This window comes from Canis lupus, chromosome 3, assembly GCF_003254725.2.
Source record: "Canis lupus dingo isolate Sandy chromosome 3, ASM325472v2, whole genome shotgun sequence".
In the NCBI taxonomy this organism is placed as follows: domain Eukaryota; kingdom Metazoa; phylum Chordata; class Mammalia; order Carnivora; family Canidae; genus Canis; species Canis lupus.
In genome coordinates this window covers 66,786,644-66,809,379 of record NC_064245.1, presented here as the reverse complement: position 1 = coordinate 66,809,379, position 22,736 = coordinate 66,786,644, and the positions used below count along the sequence as shown (strand labels likewise).

Genomic DNA, 22,736 nt, shown 5'->3' with positions numbered 1-22,736 from the left:
TCCTTTACTCAGTCTTCCCTGGTTTTATGACATTAACTTGAGGTTACCACAAGTCTAACACAAAATTAACAAACCAGTATGAAAAATTAAACCCTGGTTATAATTTAAAGCAAAGGAATTAGAATTAGTCATTCACATATTTTAATTCATACGCAAGACCTCATAATTTAAAAGTAAAATATGTCATCATTTATTAATATTTAAATAAACCATTATATCCAGCCATAACTTTTTTAGAATGTTTGCAGCAATTTGTGAGTAAGAAAACGTGTAAATGTTAAATAGGAGTCAAATATACAGGAGAAATGTACTGAGCAACCCAATTTTTAAAACTTTTCCAATTTTAAAACTTTCCTCCCAAATCCCTAACTTACTTCCAAAGAGCTCACTATTGGGTTATGAATAATGACTCTAACAAAATACCGAATGAAATATTTAGAAAATTACCTCATATTCATGTTTTTAAAATAATTTAAACCAAAAGACACTTTTAACTCTTCTTTCCACCCCCGTAACCCACATTTCAAGAAATATCGTCAATGATGAATTTAGCAATGTGCCCTAAGTAATAATTTAAATTAAAACAGCTCTTTCACTGTTCTCAACTCTATTACTAAGTCTGCACACACAGAAGCAGACAAAGAAAGGTAATTCAAGGCAAATTTTAAAAATACTCTTTCAATTACCATGCTATTTCAGGAAAAATGGGAAGGACTGAATAATGAAATAACCGTCTCAACTCTCCACTTCACTGCACATGTGATAAACACAACCATAAAGACAAATATGTTTGAAAGCAACTGAAATGTTATTTTAATTTGTTCCAATTCCTCGTTTGTCAGTCTCCTGGCACAGAATCAATTTTTCAAAGTTCTAAAACAGGACTTACAATTAACAATATTAATTCCCAATAATGTACAATAATCATTTGAATTTCTCTACTCATAAGGAATAAAGAGCAAGACAGCATCCACTAATTCTCCCACCCTCCTCCCCCAAATTATAACCAATTTACCCATTAATACCTGCACTACTGTACTGAACAGATTCTACTCTGAGCAGAGTTGGTATGTTGATTATCTTCTTCCGGGTACTTCACTATTTCTGCCCTGACAATATGCTGCCAATTCCGTACAACACAAGCAAGAGGAGGAAAAAGGGGGGCCGGGGGGGGGGCGGGAAGAAAGAAAAAATGGAAAGTATGTTCAATGACTGAAAATAGAAGGGAACGCCAAAGCAGAAAAAGAAACACAAATTTAAACATGTCACAGAAGAAACAGCAGAATATATGCATATAAAAGAAAAGAAAATGAATGAACATCCATGAAACATTATTCTTTGCAACTCTATTTAATTACTGAAATAGCCTTGTCTACTGAACCTCCTAGACAAGTTGGGAGTTCTACTTTTGGTATCACAATGATACATAACATCTATAACACCCAGAACTACAAAGGACAACAGAGAATTACAAGGCTTTTCCATACTAAAGTGCGGTAAAAGTATTTAATTCTATCTCTTCCACAAATATTACTGAAGATCTCTCTACACTACGTGCCAGTCATTTAATACTGGGAATGCACAGGTAAATGACACAGGCTCTGTCCACAAGGTGTTCTGGACTAAATGCTGAGAGAAACGTGTACACAGCTAATTGCCATAGGAGATAAGTGCTTTGCTAGTTGACTTTAAATACATTGTGGGGTTGACCACAGGGGAAAGGGTAATTAATTTTCTCTGAAGGTAGGGAGTGGATGCATAAATCTGAAGAAGCCATGTGCCACTTACAATCTCTACACTTAATAATAACTATTACTTGTCAGAGACTTCTTTTTGGTGCTCATTCCCTTGTCCCACACAGCCCTAACCTCCATGCTTCCAAATTCTATATAGAAATAAACAAGTTCAAAATATACTTTTCTATCATTTAAAAAAAGTCCTGACATACAATATATAAGCATGATAGCTACGGTTTCAAATATCTAAGAGTTTTGCTAAACAAAAAATCAAAACTACCTTGTTAGGTTTTTGATTGCAATAACCCTCAGGATGAAGAGGACGTATGACAAGTATGTATGATAGAGATAAGACGCTTCCCTCAAATTTTTTAGACTCGAAATTAGCCTCACCTTTTTTACGCTTTCAAATATTTCAGAAAATCTTTCTTCATATTAGTATCTATTAGTTAACACATATAGAAAAACATGTTAATATAGGCAGTTGTTTGTGATAATATTTATAAAGATTGAATAAACAACTCAGAGTAAATGAAGAGGATGCTATGGTATATTAGCCTTGAATGGGCTCTGCTCCAATTCTCTAGCAAGCAGCATTAACTTCTGGACAAGACTCATGATTTACTAGGCATTCAGCCTGATGCTATCAACAGAAGCATTACCAACTGCCACATGAGGTATTAATGTGGAACACCATTATCTGACCTCCCCAAACCTAACTGTTTCATGCCAAACTATGGGTTACAATAAAGAAAAGGGATTTTCATAATCAGTAAGCGACTCATTAATCCTCCACAATGTTGGTTTAAACCCTATCCTATAAACACAACCAGGTTACTGACCTGTGGTCAAGACATTTTGGTTGAAGTATTGACTAACATAAATGACTTGGATTTTCACCATTAATTTTCATCAAATTAATGAAGAACTAACAAGGCAACATCTTTCTTGGAAGCCTTGGCTGTCTGACATAAAGATCTGTACAAAGTTTCTCAAATGGAAGCCAGACTAAGGCTTCGCAGATTCAAAACTCTACTTTCTATGAGGAGAAAAACATTGATTTCCATGCCATAAACTTCATGGTAGGTGACTTCATAGTAGTTAGCTTGTTTACAAGCCATTCATTGATGTTTTCAGAGAAAATGTTACCTACAAAACACAAAGTACCTAGCCACAAAGTACACTCTGCTATTATTCTCTATTAGTTAATGGAGTGAAAATAAAGAAATGGCCCTAAGAGGAAAGAAACCGTTGTGGCTGAAAACCAGCCTAACCCATATTTTGTCAGAGTATTTACTTGTGCGTGGATATTGGAAATGGAAGTGGCAGCTATGCAGAGGATAAGTAAGAAAGCAAGTTAGGAGCTGGGGCAGTAGGTATAAGGAGTAGAGATGGGCTCTTGGGAGGACAGTAAAGATAAATTAGGACAATTCTGCAACTGTGTCTTAATCCAGATAGTAGTAACATATATACCACTGCAAAAGCTGTAGTTTGTCATGTTTAGGATATGCAGTAAACATACCTTGAAGGCTTAAACACTTGTCACTATCACTCATTCAAAGCTAATCACTATTCTAGATACTGAAGAAACTCAGGTAAATAATACATAGTCTCTGTTTCTAAAATGCATAAGAGTCTAGCATGGAACACAGAGACATAAACTATTAAAGAATATTATGATATAAATTCAAAGTGCAACAAAATTACAGATTACCATTTAAAGCATGGTTATAGCATTATTAAAAGCATAGAACTTTGCACACAGTAGGAACTTCCACTACTTTTCTTTTCCTTCCATATAATTTGCCCTTAGATGCTGCCAGTAACTTTCATAACTTTGGGTGCAAATTACTTTACCACTTTGGTGTTCACAATCTCCTAATCCATAAAACAGATCTACATGGTTTATTAAGTCCCACCTTAAGACCTTGAAACTATATGAAAAAATAACTCTTTTAAAAGGTGAGGAGAAAAAGAAAAATTTGGGATATGATATGGAAATCCACTCAATGTTCAGTATCTGAGGATTAGAATAGTATGTACAAAGCGAGTAAATATGTCCTGCAAGAAAGGCAAGTGATGTTTAGGGTAAGAAAGGAATCCCAGTGCCGTTTTTGTAAACAAATTGGAAAAAATGATAAAGATTAACATCTAAGTAAGAAAAATCTAAGTTCCTGTGATGCCTAAGTGGCTCAGCAGTTGAGCATCTGCCTTTGCCTCAGGGCGTGATCCTGGTTTCAGGATCGAGTCCTGCATCGGGCTCCTTGCAATGAAGCCTGCTTCTCCCTCTGCCTGTGTCTCTGCCTCTCTCTGTGTATCTCTTATGAATAAATAAAATCTTTAAAAAAAAAAACAGAAAAAGAAAAATATAAGTTCCTTTTGGCTTCTGAAGGAAGGTCAATATTCAGATAAAGCTGAGGAGAGGGCCCCTAAGACCAGGGGTTAAATGGGTGCTCGAGTTGTACAGTTATGTATATGCCTACTACATGCCAGGCCCTGTACTGGATACATTCATATATAGTATGAAAATATTCAGAGAGGACATAGAGAAAAAAAAATATATATATATATACGCACACACACACATATATTAGCAAGTTTAGTATCTCACACAAGTGAGAAATTTTTGTTTTAAGGAAACTAATGCTTACCAAGTTCAAACAGAAATTCATAAGTTTATTAACTGGCAAGTGAAAATGTCAAGGCTTAAAGAATGTATTAAGTACTCTTAACACCAAGTATATAAGGAAAAACTCCTTGCAATTCAGACTGAAAGAGAAGACACAGGAGTATGCATTTTCTACTTGGATTATCTGATGCATTACCGAAAGGCTGAACGCTGCACCTTTGAGAGAACAGTAATTGGAAATTCAATTTTTGTCCCTAAAGGTTTGACTACTCTTTAAACAAACAAACAAACAAAATGGGAAATGGGAACATTTGTTAACAATTAGTCCCAACTTTTACATTATCTTAGAGGAGAACAGTTGGGGGAGAAAAGAGAACAAATAAATGATAGAAATGCCAACTATTGCTTAAATCAGGGACTGTGGACAAGTCATCTTTTTTTTTTTTTTTTTTTTACTTATGATATCACAGAGAGAGAGAGAGAGAGGCAGAGACACAGGCAGAGAGAGAAGCAGGCTCCATGCACCGGGAGCCCGACGTGGGATTCGATCCCGGGTCTCCAGGATCGCGCCCTGGGCCAAAGGCAGGTGCCAAACCACTGCGCCACCCAGGGATCCCGACAAGTCATCTTAAATGGACATAAGTGTTTAAATAGCTGTCTGCCCCTACTTGTTCTGGTAGCTCCTTGAGAACAAGGACTTTCACATATTCCTTTCTGTACCCCCAAATTCTACTGTGGTCCCTGCTAAGAAGTAGACCACCAAACAATGTCTGCTGTATTCATAAACTGTGTTCCCTTTCTTTCCTCCCTTTTCCCCTTCTTCCCTTCTTGTAAAGCTTACAAAAAAGTGCTGGAAATTCATTTTATAGAACTCCCTAAAAGGAACAAACTAGGTTAGAACTAAATAGCGGAATCTCTTTAAATAATCACTGAATGGAACCAAGTCTATAACCTGATTATAAATAACTATGTCACAAACTGAATTACTATGGAGTCAATTTCCATGTGACTGGTGAATCTACCAAATAGCTCCTTCCCCATAAAATAATACCACTTTCAAATGTTATACCAAATTCCCTCAGGAATCTTTCAAAAAAACATAGAACATAAGTGTGCATTCTCTTTCCCTCTTTGCCTTGCCTCCCTTCTCCACCTTTTTCTCTCTCCTACTTCTTTCTCACTCACCAGTTAGAATAGCCATCATCAAGAAGAAAGAGATAAATGTTGGCGAGGATGTGGAGAAAAGGGATCTATTGCACTACTGGTGGGAATGTACACTGGTGCAGCCACTAGGGAAAACAGTGTGGAGGTTCCCCCCAAATTAAAAAGAGAACTACCATATGATCCTACAATTCTACTTCTGGGTAAAAAAAAAAACGTAAGCGAAAACACTAATTTGAAAAGATATATGCACCCCCCCATGTTCATTGCAACATTATTTGTAATAGCCCAAGATATACAAACAACCTCAGTGTCCATCAATAGATGAATGGATAGAAAAAATGTAGTACATATATGGGGCACCTGGATGGTTCAGTCTGTTGAGCATACAACTCTTGGTTTCAGCGCAGGTGGTGATCTCACAGGTTGTGATCTAATGGATCATGGGATCGAGGCCCATGTCAGGGTCTGCGCTCAGTATGGAGTCTGCGTAAGACTCTCTCCTCCCTCTACGTTTACCCACCTCCCCACATGCACACTTGTGTACTTTCTCTAAAATGAATACATAAGTCTTTTTTTAAAAATGTGGTACATATACATACAATGGAGTATTATTCAGCCATGAGTAAGGAAGACATTCTGTCATTTGTGACAACATGGATGGACCTTGAGCATGTTATGCTAAGTGACAGATGTCAAAGACAAGCACTGTATGATATCACTTATCAGTGGAATTTTAAAAAGTTAAACTTATGAAAACAGAGAATAAAATGGTAGTGGCCAGGGATCGGGGATGGGGAGGACCAAAGATGTTGTTTAATTTACAAATAGTAAATATGCCCTAGACATATAACGCACAGTACAGAGAAGATAGACAATATTGTATTATAATCATCAAACGTGTTAAGATGCTAGAACTTAATTATTCCACCCGCTAAAGAGAAAGGATAATTACGTGTTATGATAAAGGTGCTAATTATCAAATTACAATATATAAATGTACCAAATTAACACATTGTAGACCTTAAGTTTATCCACTGTTATATGTCAAATACATTTCAATTAAAAAAAAAAAAAAGAAGTAACTGTGCTCAACACAGCTTGTTGGCTTGCATGTAGGGGCTTAGAGACTTCTTAAAAAACTGAGCTTTCAAAAACATTTCCACTGAGAAAATGTTAATTGTGAAATCAATAATCTAATTAGCAAAGGCATCAAATTCATCAGATTCAAGAAAGAAGAATGAGGCCTCCCTACACAAAGGATTCTTACAAACATAACAAAAGAGGGCTCTAGTAACTTGAATTCCTCTTCAAAAGAATGAATTCAAAGTAAATTCCACCAACAAACTGAAGATTGCGTTGTCACTGCATAATAAACAAGATGGGATGTGCTTGAAAGGTACAGTGTACAGAAAGGGTAGAGAGCTATGCAGTGAACATATCTGGTACCTCTTTAGTTAAAATATGCGAAATATTAAGTCCATCTCTAAAATCAAGATAGTAGCTTTCTGGCTCTCATGACTAAGAGTGTGCCAAGAACATTAATAAAGCCTCCCTACAATTTTGCCTTTCAAAAGTATCCAGGGTTAGCCCATCTCTCTGGAGCTATTCCTTAATCACTGTGGGAATGAGGGAGTACATAGAATTCTCTCCCTGAGACATCTTAGCACACCTTCGCCTCTAGGGAGGGCCCACCAATAAGGAGAGCTCCCCTTTCTCCATTCCATTAGGAGAGAAATCTCAAAGTAATCTGGGATTTCTCTCCTTTATCCAGTCATTCCACAAGCCTTGATTCTGCTCTGCTACAACCATTGTTTCTCTCCCGCCTTGATTCTGCTCCTTATCACATGAAATCAGTAGTTTCCTTGCAATCTTTCCCAACCACACACACGCCCCGCCACTTGATTAACCTTACCTAAAAACTGCCTTCATATATTTCTCTGCTTTAAAAACTATTTCCCATTATCAACATGTTACATAAAATTTATCAACTTAGCATTCATTAAGTCTCCATAATCTTTTCTCAATCCCTTCACACTACAACGCAGTGGTCATTTATTTTAAGCAAACAGCTCTTCTGCTTTCAAAATATAACCTAAGCTTTTCAGCTTGTTCAGGCCAGTTTCTCTTCCTCCCACTTCAAACTGCTCAGTAAATCTTCCCCCAATAGAGCAGAGTGGGAACAGTAGGGGCAGTGCTGTCAAACAAGCCTGAGTTCAAATCCTACCTCCACCACTGGCTAACCACAGGTCAGTGGATCAAGTTACTTAATCTCCCAACAGTTTCCATTTCCTGCCCATAAAATGATGAATTACCACTTGCCCCACAGAGTTATGAAGAAAGTGAAGTGAGATAACACAGTGCCTGGCACATAATATTTTCTTCACCTAAGGCAGGGACTATGCATCTTAAACTCCTTTAAATCTTCTCTAGACCCATACACCATACATATGTATGATCAATAAACCGCTTATGATTAGTTTGATAATAACTCATGAACTCTCTAATTAACCAGAGACAAACATCATTTAGAAAGAGAAGCTAAACAGCAGTGGAATCACTTGACCTGTGGAGTCTGCCAAGTTCTGTGCAGTCAAGCAAATCACGATGATTTTTCTTTTTGTAGCTTTCCTCCTAGGCCAAATCCAAGCACAGTTATCTTTGAACAACATAGGTTTGAAATGTACCAGAGTCCATTTATGTGTGGATTTTTTTAAATAAATACGATACTATAAATGTATTTCCTCTTATGATTTTTATAATTTATTTTTATATTGGAGTTCAATTTGCCAACATATAGCATAACACCCAGTGCTCATCCCATCAAGTGCCCGCCTCAGTGCCTCTCACCCAGTCACCCCCACCCCCCACCCACCTCCCTTTCCACCACCCCTTGTTCGTTTCCCAGAGTTAGGAATCTCTCATGTTCTGTCTCCCACTCTGATATTTCCCACTCATTTTTTTTCCTTTCCCCTTTATTCCCTTTCACTATTTTTTATATTCCCCATATGAATGAGACCACATAATGATTGTCCTTACCCGACTGACTTATTTCACTCAGCATAATACCCTCCAGTTCCATCCACGTCAAAGCAAATGGTGGGTATTTGTCATTTCTAATGGCTGAGTAATATTCCATTGTATACATAAACCACATCTTCTTTATCCATTCATCTTTCGATGGACACCGAGGCTCCTTCCACAGTTTGGCTATTGTGGACATTGCTGGTAGAAACATCGGGGTGCAGGTGTCTCGGCGTTTATTGCATCTGTATCTTCTAATCCCCAGAAGTGCAATTGCTGGGTCGTAGGGCAGGTCTATTTTTAACTCTTTGAGGAACCTCCACACAGTTTTCCAGAGTGGCTGCACCAGTTCACATTCCCACCAACAGTGCAGGAGGGTTACCCTTTCTCCACATCCTCTCCAACATTTGTGGTTTCCTGCCTTGTTACTTTTCCCCATTCTCACTGGTGTGAGGTGGTATCTCATTGTGGTTTTGATCTGTATTTCCCTGAGGGCCAGTGATGCAGAGCATTTTCTCATGTGCTTGTTGGCCATGTCTGTGTCTTCCTCTGTGAGATTTCTGTTCATGTCTTTTGCCCATTTCATGATTGGATTGTTTGTTTCTTTGCTGTTGAGCTTAATAAGTTCGTTATAGATCTTGGAAACTAGTCCTTTATCTGATACGTCATTTGCAAATATCTTCTCCCATTCTGTAGGTTGTCTTTGAGTTTTGTTGACAGTATCTTTTGCTTTACAAAAGCTTCTTATCTTGATGAAGTCCCAATAGTTCATTTTTGCTTTTGTTTCTCTTGCCTTCATAGATGAATCTTGCAAGAAGTTACTGTGGCCAAGTTCAAAAAGGGTGTTGCCTGTGTTCTCTAGGATTTTGACGGAATCTCGTCTCACATTTAGATCTTTCATCCATTTTGAGTTTATCTTTGTGTATGGTGCAAGAGAGTGGTCTAGTTTCATTCTTCTGCATGTGGATGTCCAATTTTCCCAGCAGCATTTATTGAAAAGACTGTCTTTTTTCCAGTGGATAGTCTTTCCTCCTTTGTCGAATATTAGTTGACCATAAAGTTGAGGGTCCACTTCTGGATTTTCTATTCTGTTCTGTTGATCTATGTGTCTGTTTTTATGCCAGCACCACAGTGTCTTGATGACCACAGCTTTGTAGTACCACCTGAAATCTGGCATTGTGATGCCCCCAGCTATGGTTTTCTTTTTTAATACTCCCCTGGCTGTTTGGGGTCTTTTCTGATTCCACACAAATCTTAAGATGATTTGTTCCAACTCTCTGAAGAAAGTCCATGGTATTTTGATAGGGATTGCATTAAACGTGTAAATTGCCCTGGGTAGCATTAGCATTTTCACAATATTAATTCTTCCAATCCCTGAGCATGGAATATTTTTCTATCTCTTTGTGTCTTCCTCAATTTCTTTCAGAAGTGTTCTATAGTTTTTAGGGGATAGATCCTTTACCTCTTTGGTTAGGTTTATTCCTAGGTATCTTATGCTTTTGGGTGCAATCATAAATGGGATTGACTCCTTAATTTCTCTTTTGTCAGTCTCATTGTTAGTGTATAGAAATGCCACTGACTTCTGGGCATTGATTTGTATCCTGCCACACTGCCAAATTGCTGTATGAGTTCTAGCAATCTTGGGGTGGAGCTTTTGGGTTTTCTAGGTAGAGTATCATGTCATCTGTGAAGAGGGAGAGTTGACTTCTTCTTTGCCAATTTGAATGCCTTTTATTTATTTTTGTTGTCTGATTACTGAGGCTAGGACTTCTAGTACTATATTGAATAGCAGTGGTGCGAGTGGACATCCCTGTCTTGTTCCTGATCTTAGGGGAAAGGCTCCCAGTGTTTCCCCATTGAGAATGCTATTTGCTGTGGGCTTTTTGTAGATGGCTTTTAAGATGTTGAGGAATGTTCCCTCTATCCCTACACTCTGAAGAGTTTTGATCAGGAATGGATGCTGCATTTTGTCAAATGCTTTCTCTGCATCTATTGAGAGGATCATATGGTTCTTGCTTTTCTCTTGCTGATATGATCAATCACATTGATTGCTTTACGAGTGTTGAACCAGCCTTGCATCCCAGGGATAAATCCCACTTGGTCATGGTGAATAATCTTCTTAATGTATTGTTGGATCCTATTGGCTAGTATCTTGTTGAGAATTTTTGCATCCGTGTTCATCAGGGATATTGGTCTAGAATTCTCCTTTTTTGGTGGGCTCTTTGTCTGGTTTTGGAATTAAGGTGATGCTGGCCTTATAGAACAAGTTTGGAAGTACTCCATCTCTTTCTATCTTTCCAAACAGCTTTAGTAGAATAGGTATGGTTTCTTCTTTAAACGTTTGATAGAATTCCCCAGGGAAGCCATCTGGCTTGTGGTTTTCCAAAAATGCGTCCCTTTCTTCTACATTGCCTAATTTATTGGTGTATAGCTGCTCATAATATGTTTTTAAAATCGTTTGTATTTCCTTGGTGTTGGTGGTGATCTCTCCTTTCTCATTCATGATTTTAGTAATTTGAGTCTTTTCTCTCTTCTTTTTAATAAGGTTGGCTAATGGTTTATCTATCTTATTAATTCTTTCAAAGAACAAACTCCTGGTTTTGTTAATCTGTTCTACAGTTCTTCTGGTCTCTATTTCATGGAGTTCTGCTCGAATCTTTATTAACTCTCTTCTTCTGCTGGGTGTAGGATCTATCTGCTGTTTTTTTCTCCAGCTCCTTTAGTCGCAAGGTTAGCTTTTGTATTTGAGTTCTTTCCAGTTTTTGGATGGATGCTTGTATTGTGATGTATTTCCCCCTCAGGACTGCTTTTGCTGTATCCCAAAGATTTTGAACAGTTACTTGTATCTTCATTCTCGTTAGTTTCCTTGAATCTTTTTAATTTTTCCCTAATTTCCTGGTTGAGCCTTTCATCTTTTAGCAGGATGGTCCTTAACCTCCACGTGTTTGAAATCCTTCCAAACTTCTTCTCACAGGTTCTTTAGTTCTAATTTTAAATCATTATTGTCTGAAAATATGCAGGGGACGATCCCAATCTTTTGGTATCGGTTAAGAGCTGATTTGTGACCCAGTATGTGGTCTATTCTGGAGAAAGTTCCATGTGCACTTGAGAAGAATGTGTATTCAGTTGTGTTTGGATGTAAAGTTCTGCAAATATCTGTGAAATCCATCTGGTCCAGTGTATCATTTAAAGCTCTTGTTTCTTTGGAGATGTTGTGCTTAGAAGACCTGTTGATTGTAGAAAGTGCTACATTCAAGTCACCAAGTATAAGTGTGTTATTATCTAAGTATATCTTAACTTTGGTTATTAATTGATTGATATACTTGGCAGCTCCCACAATCGGGGCATAAATATTGATGATTGTTAAGTCCTCTTGTTGGATAGATCCTTTAAGTATGATATAGTGTCCCTCTTCATCTCTTACTACCATCTTTGGGATAAACTAGTTTATTTGATATAAGGATGGCTACCCCTGCTTTCTTTTGAGGGCTATTTGAATGGTAAATGGTTCTCTAACCTTTTATTTTCAGGCTGTAGGTGTCCTTAGTCTAAAGTGAGTCTCTTGTAAACAACGAATAGATGGGTCTTGTTTTTTTATCCAGTCTGAAACCCTGCGCCTTTTGATGGAGTCATTAAGTCCATTCACGTTCAGAGTTACTATTGAAAGATATGAATTTAGTGTCATCATGATACCTATTCAGTCCCTGTTTTTGTGGATTGTTCCCTTGGACTTCCTCTTTCTATTACAGAATCCCCCTTATATTTCTTGCAGAGCTGGCTTCATGGTCACATATTCTTTCAGTTTCTGTCTATCTTGGAAGCTCTTTATCTCTCCTTCTATTCTGAATGAGAGCCTTGCTGGATAAAGGATTCTTGGCTGCATGTTCTTCTCATTTAGGACCCTGAATATATCCTGCCAGCCCTTTCTGGCCTGCCAGGTCTCTTGGAGAGGTCTGCTGTTAATCTAATATTTCTCCCCATAAAAGTTAGAGATTTCTTGTCTCTAGCTCTGTAAAGATCTTCTCTTTATCTTTGAAATTTGCAAGCTTCACTATTAAATGTCGAGGTGTTTAGCGGTTTTTATTGATTTTAGGGGGGGATCTATTTCCTGGATCTGAATGCCTGTTTGCCTCCCCAGATTAGGAAAGTTTTCAGCTATGATTTGTTCAAATACACATTCTGGCCCTCTGTCCCTTTCGGCGTCCTTGGGAACCCCAATTAAACGTAGGTTTTTCTTCCTCAGGCTGTCGTTTATTTCCCTTAATCTATCTTCATGGTCTTTTAATTGTTTGTCTCTTTTTTCCTCAGTTTCCCTCTTTGCCATCAACTTGTCTTCTATGTCACTCACTTGTTCTTCTACCTCATTAACCCTCATCGTTAGGACCTCTAGTTTGGATTGCATCTCATTCAATTGATTTTTAATTTCTGCCTGATTAGATCTAAATTCTGCAGTCATGAAGTCTCTTGAGTCCTTTATGCTTTTTTCTAGAGCCACCAGTAGCTTTATAATTGTAGTTCTGAATTGGCTTTCTGACATTGAATTGTAATCCAAATTTTGTAACTCTGTGGGAGAGAGGACTGTTTCTGATTCTTTTGAGGTGAGTTTTTCCTTCTAGTCATTTTGCCCAGTGCAGAGTCCAAAAACAAGGAGAAAAAGAGAGAAGAGAAAAAAGAAAAGAAAAAGAAAAAAAGAAAGAAGAAGAAGAAGAAGAAGAAGAAGAAGAAGAAGAAGAAGAAGAAAGAAAGAAAGAAAGAAAAAGAAAGAAAGAAAGAAAGAAAGAGAAAGAGAAAGAAAGAAAGAAAGAAGAAAGAAAGAAAGAAAGAAAGAAAGAAAGAAAGAAAGAAAGAAAGAGAAAGAAAGAAAGAAAGAAAGGAAGAAAGAAAGAAAGAAAGAAAGAAAGAAAGAAAAGAGAAAAAAAAAAAGGAGGGGAAGCAAACAGAAAACAAAAAACAAGGGAGAGTATCAGTATCCTCTGATTCTGTATACTGTAAATCCCTCGACTTCCCCTAGAACTTTCCAGTGCTGCTTTGTCGATAACTTATTTTTATTTATTTTTCCCCTGTCCGTCTAGCTGTTCTTCTGGGGGAGGGGAATCTACTGTGCTGATTTTCAGGTGTGAGCACTTGGGGGTTGCTTCTCAGCCCCCTGCCTGGTGCAGGGCTCAGTGAAAGTTGTTTAAGCTGTTTGTCCGGTGAGGCCACTGTGAGGCTCAGTGGGGGTTGTTTATCCTGTGAGGCCCCAGGAGGAACAACAGTGGCAGCGGCCAGCTCTCCAGCCCTGGAGTCAGATCCAGCAGGAATTACCACAGCTCCCAGTCCGCAGGGGCCTGGATGCTCCAGGGGCGGGGCCGCCGATCTGCACAGCTCGGAGCTGCCCAGCGGCAGGACCGTCCTCGCTGTCCTGGGCCCTCCCGGCCTCGCCTGTCCCCGGGGGAGCGCTGGATCCTGGCCTGTGTCCCCCGGCGCCCTGGGCTCCAGGGCCTGCGCGGCTGGAATCGCGCTCAGACCGCCGGAGCCGCGTCGGAGCTGCTCCCCGCCCCGCCCGGCACGCTGCAGCCCTTTAGGGAGCTCCGCCACAGGGTGTGGTGCGCTCTCCCCAGGGCGCAGGTCCTCTGTTGGTGCCCCTGGGAGCCTGAGGGCATCCCCGCCCCTCCTGGGATCCTGGGATCCTGGGATCCTGCTCCAACTCCCTGCATGCGCCTTTCTGTCCGGGAAGATTGGTGAAGCTCCTGCTTCTCCCGGACTGGGCTTTCCTGTCCTGGGGCTTTTGCTGCGTGGCCTTAGCCCACTCCTTGTTGGGCCCCTCCCCCTTGGATGCTTTTTATTTATTCCCCCCTTCGCCCCCCCCCCCCCCCCCCCCCCCGTCTTTCTACCTTGATAGAAGCTCAAACTCTTCTCACTGTGGCATTCTTTTTATTTTTATTTTTATTTATTTATTTTTATGATAGTCACACAGAGAGAGAGAGGCAGAGGAAGAATCAGGCTCCATGCACCGGGAGCCCCACGTGGGATTTGATCCTGGGTCTCCAGGATCGGGCCCTGGGCCAAAGGCAGGCGCTAAACCACTGCACCACCCAGGGATCCTGCAGCTGTTCTCTTTTTAAATCTCAGGACGAATTTGTAGGTTTTCAGGATGATTTGAAAGTTATCTAGGTAATTTGGTGGGGGACAGGTGACTTGGGGATCCTACTGTTCTACCATCTTGCTCCTCCTCCTCTTAGGATTTTTCTTTTTTTTTTTTTAATTTTTTTTTTAATTTATTTATGATAGTCACAGAGAGAGAGAGAGAGAGAGAGAGGCAGAGACACAGGCAGAGGGAGAAGCAGGCTCCATGCACTGAGAGCCCGAAGTGGGATTCCATCCCAGGTCTCCAGGATCGTGCCCCAGGCCAAAGGCAGGCGCCAAACCGCTGCGCCACCCAGGGATCCCTCTTATGATTTTTCTTAAGTAAGTTCCACACCCAGCATGAAGGCTTGAACTCACAACACTGTAATTAAGACCTGAGCTGAGATCAAGAGTCAGAAGCTTAACCCACTGAGCCACCCAGCTGCTCCTCCTCTTAAGATTTTCTTAAAAACATTTTCTTGTCTCTAGCTTACTTTATTGAAGGAATACAGTATATAGTACACAGAACATACAAAATAACATAATCAATTGTTTATGCTGTTGGTAAGGCTTCCAGTCAACAGGAGGCTGTAACTTAGGTTTTGGGAGCATCAGAAGTTACACATGGATTTTCAACTATGTAGGGGGTCAATGTCCTCAACTTCCATGTTGTTCAAGAGTCCATTGTAATGATTTTTATGTGTCTGGGAGTAATTTACATGGCATAAGATGCCATAACACTGTGCCTGACCATAATAAGTGCTGAAATAAATGTCTTGTAAAATGATTAATAAAAAAATATTTCCAGAGTTTCAAATACTGCAATCAAGTCCTAGAATCAATCACATCAGCATAAAAATTTTTCAGCTGAAATTTGCTGTTTTTTCACACACACACACACACACACATACACAGTGACCATGAAAATAAGACACAGAACACTGAAAGAATTAAAGAAAAAATTAAGGATGGGAGAAGACAATTATATCTTTTTAGCTATTTGGGGTAGGCATAGAGTGGACAGAATTGAGGAAAAATGTAATTTATTTGTTGCTTCTCAGCAAACCAAAAGCTTAACTTTAAACTCTAGGCTCCTACTCTGATTTTTCGTTCTATCAAACATGTGAATTAGTGTACTATTATGGTGGTATTTTTAAGTGCTTAATCATTGGCATTTACATTTCTAAGAACTGTCTAGAAATATTGAAAGAATTCAGAAATCTTCAACAATTAATACCATTATTAAATTCTGTATTAAATTAGCAATCAAATAACACCAAGAATTAATGTCATTACAGTGGGGGATATTTTAGAGAAGTTCAGAGAACACAGACTTAAAGAAAAAATAATGTTTCACCAAAGTGAACACAAAGGATGCCAAATGGAGTAAACTCTAAGACTGAACTTAGATAAATTGTTGGGATTATGTATGAAATAAAAAAGGATATTGCAGTACAATAATCCTGGAAGAACTTAAATAAGGAAGTATAAAACAATATGGTCGGCATCTTAACTCCTTATTTAACCACTGATGAACTTTGTATTATATTAATCTCAATTTTAGGGCAATATGAAGTTTTAAGGGTATCATAATTGGGCAAAAAGTTAACATCTTCCATCTTCCACAAAAAACACTGATTCATTCATAAACACAACTTATTCCTAAAGCTTTTAGGGATATGTACATAGGATGCATAAATGTGATAAGAGTCAGTGGTGAAAGTTAATGTCTTTTAGGAAATAAATTGTTTTGTAGAAATATAAAGCTGAATATAATCACCTGTGACTGTTCTATTTCTGCTTTGTTTAACTTGATTCCAAGGATTTCAGCAGCAACCTTCTGAAAACACAGGAAGACCTACATAACAAAAATAGGTTTAAATGATTTAAAACAGGCATGCTTAAGTTACCTTTAAATAAATTGAACCTTCTTTAAAAATGATAAACATCAAGAATTGTGAAAATATGATGTACCAGGTTACTCCAAAAATAGCTTTGTTAAATACAGTAACATTTTAAGTGTAATAATTTTAGATGATTAAATCATAATTTGAAAATCATGCAATTCACTAAATTAGTCTAAACACAGACATTTATCTCTAAAAATTTACATTGAAACTTTTTTGTTTTATTTTTTTAAAGATTTTATTTATTTGAGAGAGAGAGAGCACGCAAGAGTGCGCGAGCAGGGGGAGGGGCAGCAGGAGAAACAGACCCCTTGCTGAGCAGGGAGCCCAACACAAGGCTCAACCCCAGGACCCTGAGATCATGACCTGAGCCAAAGATAGACACTTAATGACTGAGCCACTCAGGCACCCTTACATTAAAAAAATTTTTAACATAAGAGAATTAATTACAGATACCACATTTAAAAAAATAAAACAACTACTAGCATAACAAACTCCTGAAAGTCCTGGGAAAAATAAATTAGTCTGTACTTTAGCACCCAGGTTTTCACTGGCAATTCTTTATTGGTCTTTTGATCTGGCTTTAGCCTATCTTAAAAGATCACCTTCCAATACTTTAATAATCTTTGTGGCTTTCACCAATTTCAATAAATTCTCCATCATTTCTTGAGCAAAACAACTTAGTAATCTTTATTCTTTTTATTGGTGCAGGAGCAGCATAATCTGTTATCCTTAAACAAAAATCAACAGTACTTTTCTGTAAACAGCCTTTCATACATACCTAGCTTATGCTGGTCCCACTATGATTCTAGGACTCCAATCCAGACATTGCCTATAATGTTATACTTGTTTTTGCTTCATAAATGTCTTATCATATTCTTATCCCTACTTATCTTGTGAATACTTACTGAATATTGCAACTAATTTAATTGTGATTTCTAGAGAGAGAGAGAGAGAGAGAGAGAGAGAGAGATACACATATCCCCAAAAGGCTTATGTCATTTACATTCGAAATAGCATCATACATTATAGTTCACTGATGGTCAACACTCAAGAAAAATAAGAAAGCTAGCATGGTAGAATGGAGAGAAAGAGAGGGACTGTAAAGGAAAATAAGCAAAGTGGTTAAGGGAGTATAAATCATATAAGATCTGGTAGGCTATGGAAGGGCTTTGGCTTTTACACTGAGTTAAATGGAAGCCATGGGAAAGTAGCTTGATGACCTCTATTTTAACAGGGTCGATCTGATTATTGTATTGAGTACTCTCACTACAGAAGATCAAAGGTACAAAAAGACAAGCCAGAAGGACACTAATGTAAGAGATGATGGAGGCTTGAAACAAAGTACTAGCAGTGGAGAGGGTAGAAATAGTCACCAGGTTCTGGATTCGTCATGAAAGTAGAACCAACAGGACTTGGCAATAGATAGATGTGGTATATAAAAGAAAGACAAGTTGAGAATGATTCTAAAATTTTCTCAGCCTTAGCAACTAGCAGAAGATCTGCCATTTATTGAACTGAGGAAGACTATGGGAGATTTCAGGAGACAATATCAAGAATTTAGTTCTGAACTTGAATAAAATTAGGGCTGCTTATTAGGCATCTAAGTGGAGATGATGAACAGCCAGTTGGAATATATGAGTCTGGGTTCAAGAAAGATGTCTGGTCAAAGCCTTGGGACTAAATGAGGTCACTAAGGAAATAAGTTTAGAAAAATGTTATCCAAGGGCTAAGCTTAGGGAACTGCAATATTCAGAAGTCAGAGTGAGAAGGAATCAAAAAAAAAAAAAAGAAAGGAACTGAGAGAGAGTAGCTAGTGAGGTAAGAGTAAACCAGGGGTTGCAGTATCCTGGAAGGTAAACGAGGAAAGTATTTCAAAGAAAAGAAAGTGATCAACTATTTTCTAACTCAAGGAAGATGAGGACTAACAGCAAACCACCACGTTTAGCAAAAACAGGGTCACTGGTGACTTTAATAACAGTAGTTTGGGTGAAATACTGGGTGAAGAAGTCCAGCTGACTGTTCAAGAGAAACTGCAAAGAGAGAACTAGAGACAATTCTTTCAAAACACACTCCACTGGAACTAAGGGAAAGAAAGAAGGCAACAGCTCAAGAAGGATGTAGGATCAAGAGTTTCTTGTTTTTAAGATGAGAAGCCATAATATTTTGTATGCCGATAGAATAATTCAGTAGACAGAAAAAAAGTCATGATGCAGGAAGGAAAGAGAATTGCTGAGCACTGTTCGTTACTAGGCCAAGAGAAATGGGACTAAAGCACAATGGAGGCGCAGGCCTGAGCCAGGAGCACAGAAGGCTTGTCTCACAATAATCGTACAGGAGACAGAAGATGTGGGAACAGAGACAGGGAGCAAGAAGGGTGGGGGTAAAAGTGGTGGTAAGAGTATGCAGTTATCTTCTGTTGGCTTCAAATTTCTGTAAAATAGGAAACAAAGTCATCAGCTGAGAGAATGGATGAGGAAATGTTGAAGATCTTTTAAAACTTTGGTTTAAACCAGAGTTCAGGTTTAGCCAAGTGAGTCCAATAAAGTCATAGAGGAAAGGAAATTAAGGGCATATGCATGGCAAAGATTTTGGTTGGTCATGAGATTTAAGTTAGGAAATTAGGAAAATGAGGACATGAAAGGAGGTTAGGGACATTAAAAAGGTTAAGATCAGCATCTACCAGGTCCTATCAGAACTGCAGATTGATGAATTAGGGAAGTCAAGGGTATGAGCTGGACAGACAGGAGGGTGGTCAGTGACCAGGATGTCTGACATTGAGATGGAAGGTAACAGAAGAGCTGTAGTGATCTGTAATGAGAGCCTGGGAGTGAGTGGCTGAGGTGAGGTGGAGGACAAACAAAGATATTGAAATTACTAAGAATTATGACAAAGGTAAGTATTAGAGAAAGTACAGTTAGAAGCTCAGGTGATGGGGGGAATAATCTGAAGATGGGGATCACTAAAGTCTTAAAGTGGTTCCATAAGAATAAACCACTTCAAAGTTGCATTTCAAGACAAAATAACAAGAATTTTTAAGGAGGGCTCAACACAAGTACACAAAAATCTGGAGCGGTTAAACACAAGCCAAAATACTGGAAGTTAAAATAATTCTAGGGACACTTGGGTAGCTCAGTTGGTTAAGCTTCTGACTCTTGGTTTTGGCTCAGGTCATGATCTCAGGATAATGAAATTGAGCCCCACATCAAGCTCTGTACCAGACATGGAAGATGCTCTTAAGATGCTTAAGATGCTCTCTCCTTTAAAAATAGACCTGCCCTACGACCCAGCAATTGCACTGCTGGGGATTTACCCCAAAGATACAGATGCAGTGAAACGGCAGGACACCTGCACCCCAATGTTTATAGCAACAATGTCCACAATAGCCAAACTGTGGAAGGAGCCTCGGTGTCCATCGAAAGATGAATGGATAAAGAAAATGTGGCCTATATATACAATGGGATATTACTCAGCTATTAGAAACGACAAATACCCACCATTTGCTTCATTCAATGTGGATGGAACTGGAGGGTATTATGCTGAGTGAAGTAAGTCGATTGGAGAAGGACAAACATTATATGGTCTCATTCATGTGGGGAATATAAAAAATAGTGAAAAGGATTAAAGGGAAAAGGAGAGAAAATGAGTGGGAAATATCAGTGAGGGTTACAGCACATGAGAGACTCCTAACTCTGGGAAACGAACAAGGGGTGGTGGAAGGGGAGGTAGGTGGGGGGATGGAGTGACTGGGTAACGGGTACTGAGGGGGGCATTTGATGGGATGAGCACTGGGTATTATGCTATATGTTGGCAAATCAAACTCCAATAAAAATATACATACAAAAAAAAAAAAAAAGATGCTCTCTCCTTCTCTCCCTCTGCCCCTCCCTCCCCGCTCACATGCTCTCTCTCATACATAAAATAAATAAATAAAATAATAAAATAAAATAAAATAAAATAAAATAAAATAAAATAAAATAAATAAAATAAAATAAAATAAAATAAAATAAAATAAAATAAAATAAAATAAAATAAATAAAATAAAATAAAATAAAATAGTTCTAAAATGACAGAAGACCCCCTAGGAAAGTAAGTGAAGGTAGAAGATCAATCCATGGTACTGATTTTATATATTTTTAAATGGCATGTGTGGGTATTGCCCATGTTTGCATTATCTTGGGAGAAAGTGTTCTGATAATAATCAGAAAATAAACAGGTAATGAAATTTTAAAAAGTTCAACCCTGATAGCAATCAAAGAAATTCAAGTAGCAAGATATCATTTTTTTGTCTTTTTGGGGTTTTTTTGGCCTACAAAATTGACAAAGATGTAAAAGGAAATAAATAAATCCTGGATGTTAAAAAAAAAATACTGCAGTGATACAGTACTCATACAATAATCTGATGGGTTATTAAACCTATTTAGTAATATTAAATGACATGGCCAAATTTTCTATGTGCAAATATATTAAATTAAAAAACTAAAAAAAAAAAACTAAAAGACTGAATTATTTCTATATTATAATCTTACTTTTTAAAATATTTAGTACAATTAATAACCCCGGAGTGTCACTAATTAGGTTTGCAAATCCTATCCCCACCACTCCTGAACTGTGTACCCTGGACTCCCCTTACATAATCTCTCTAGGACTCATCTATAGCACAGAGATAATGAGAGCAGCACAGCACTTGCAAGTCAGGAAACAAGTATTCAGTGAATGCAATTCACTAGCAGCAACAGCAATAGCATGAATATTTGAGAGTATCAGAAACTATCAGGAATCACATGAAGTTGTGAATGGTCATCTCTGGATGCTGAGATAGTAGGTGATTTTTATGTTCTTTTTTTAAATTTATGTTTTTTAACTCTTGTACTTTTAAATTCCTTAAAATAACCATATACTTACATTAAATGAATTGTAAAGATAATATAAACAGCATAAACATATCTATTTTATGTCTTCAATAGGAATTAATTTGTTCCAAAAATTAAGCCTAGGAAGTACACTTCCAGTGAATATTATTATTAAACAAAATATTCAGTATTCATTATTTTACTTACAGAGTCTCCTGTCTTTGCTGAGACAAAGTGGCTACTAAAACCATTTTCCTGGCAAAGCCGTAAGTGTTTTTCAAGTTTTACCGTTCGCATATGCTCCAAATCAACTAGAAAAGTGAACAAAAACAGAACAAAACTCGATTATCTGAGTCAATCAATTCACTGTTAACATGCTTAAATTTGACTTACTTTCCAATATTATATACCAGCTTAGACACTAGCTGTGTCATCGCCTTGAGCAATTTCTTTAAACTTTTTATACTTGACTCTACACGTTTTTAATAATAAATTTATTTTTTTATTTGTGTTCAATTTGCCAACATACAGAATAACACTCAGTGCTCATCCCGTCAAGTGCCCCCCTCAGTGCCCATCACCCATTCACCCCCACTGCCCGCCCTCCTCCCCTTCCACCACCCCTAGTTCGTTTCCCAGAGTTAGGAGTCTTCATGTTCTGTCTCCCTTTCTGATATTCCCTACCCATTTCTTCTCCCTTCCCTTCTATTCTCTTTCACTATTATTTATATTCCCTAAATAAATGGGACCATATAAGGTTTGTCCTTCTCCGATTGACTTATTTCAATCAGCATAATACCCTCCAGTTCCATCCATGTTGAAGCAAATGGTGGGTATTTGTCAAATTTAAAAAACTAAGAATAACAAATATGCCTATCTTATGTAGAGTTATCTGAGAGTGAATCCAAGGACAGTCCACAATGACCAGCACATGAAAAGTACTTGAAAAATGAAATTTATCATTCTAATTACCTACAGCTTCAGGCACATTGATGAGACCCAAAAAAGATCTAATTAGTATAACATGTTTAAACATAATGATTATAGTTGACCTTTGAACATCATGGGTTTGAACTTACATGTGAGTTTTTACAGTACAGCACTGTAAAAGTATTTTATCTTCCTTGTGATTTTCTTAATAGCATTCTTCTTTCTACTTTATTTTAAGAATATAGCATATAATACACATAGCAAACAAAACATGTGTTAACTGACTGTTTATGCTATCAGTAAGTCTTCCAGTCAATAATAAGCTGTTTGTGGTTATGTTCTAGAGAGTCAAAAGTTCCACGTGGATTTGGCTGTGCATGCAGGGGATCGG

At 38.0% G+C, this 22,736-nt stretch overlaps 1 protein-coding gene across 6 annotated transcripts in view; it reads right to left on the bottom strand.

Annotated features, from left to right (window-relative positions):
• The window catches only part of RAB28 (RAB28, member RAS oncogene family), a 137,339-nt gene that overhangs the window by 26,005 nt on the left and 88,598 nt on the right, over positions 1-22,736 (bottom strand). For 3 of the 6 annotated variants that reach the window (XR_003132081.3, XR_007409924.1, XM_025437404.3), the window contains exons 5-6: positions 21,623-21,726; positions 16,436-16,513 (exon numbers count right to left, since the gene is read on the bottom strand). Coding sequence is in view for 3 of the 6 variants with exons in the window: in XM_025437404.3 (XP_025293189.1) it covers positions 16,436-16,513; positions 21,623-21,726 (182 nt within the window). In the remaining 3 variants the exon portion in view is untranslated. Of the gene's footprint in view, positions 1-1,025; positions 1,121-2,129; positions 2,179-11,642; positions 11,778-16,435; positions 16,514-21,622; positions 21,727-22,736 lie in introns of those variants that run through there. The other 3 variants (XR_007409925.1, XM_025437405.3, XM_049108621.1) reach the window with 3 other exon arrangements.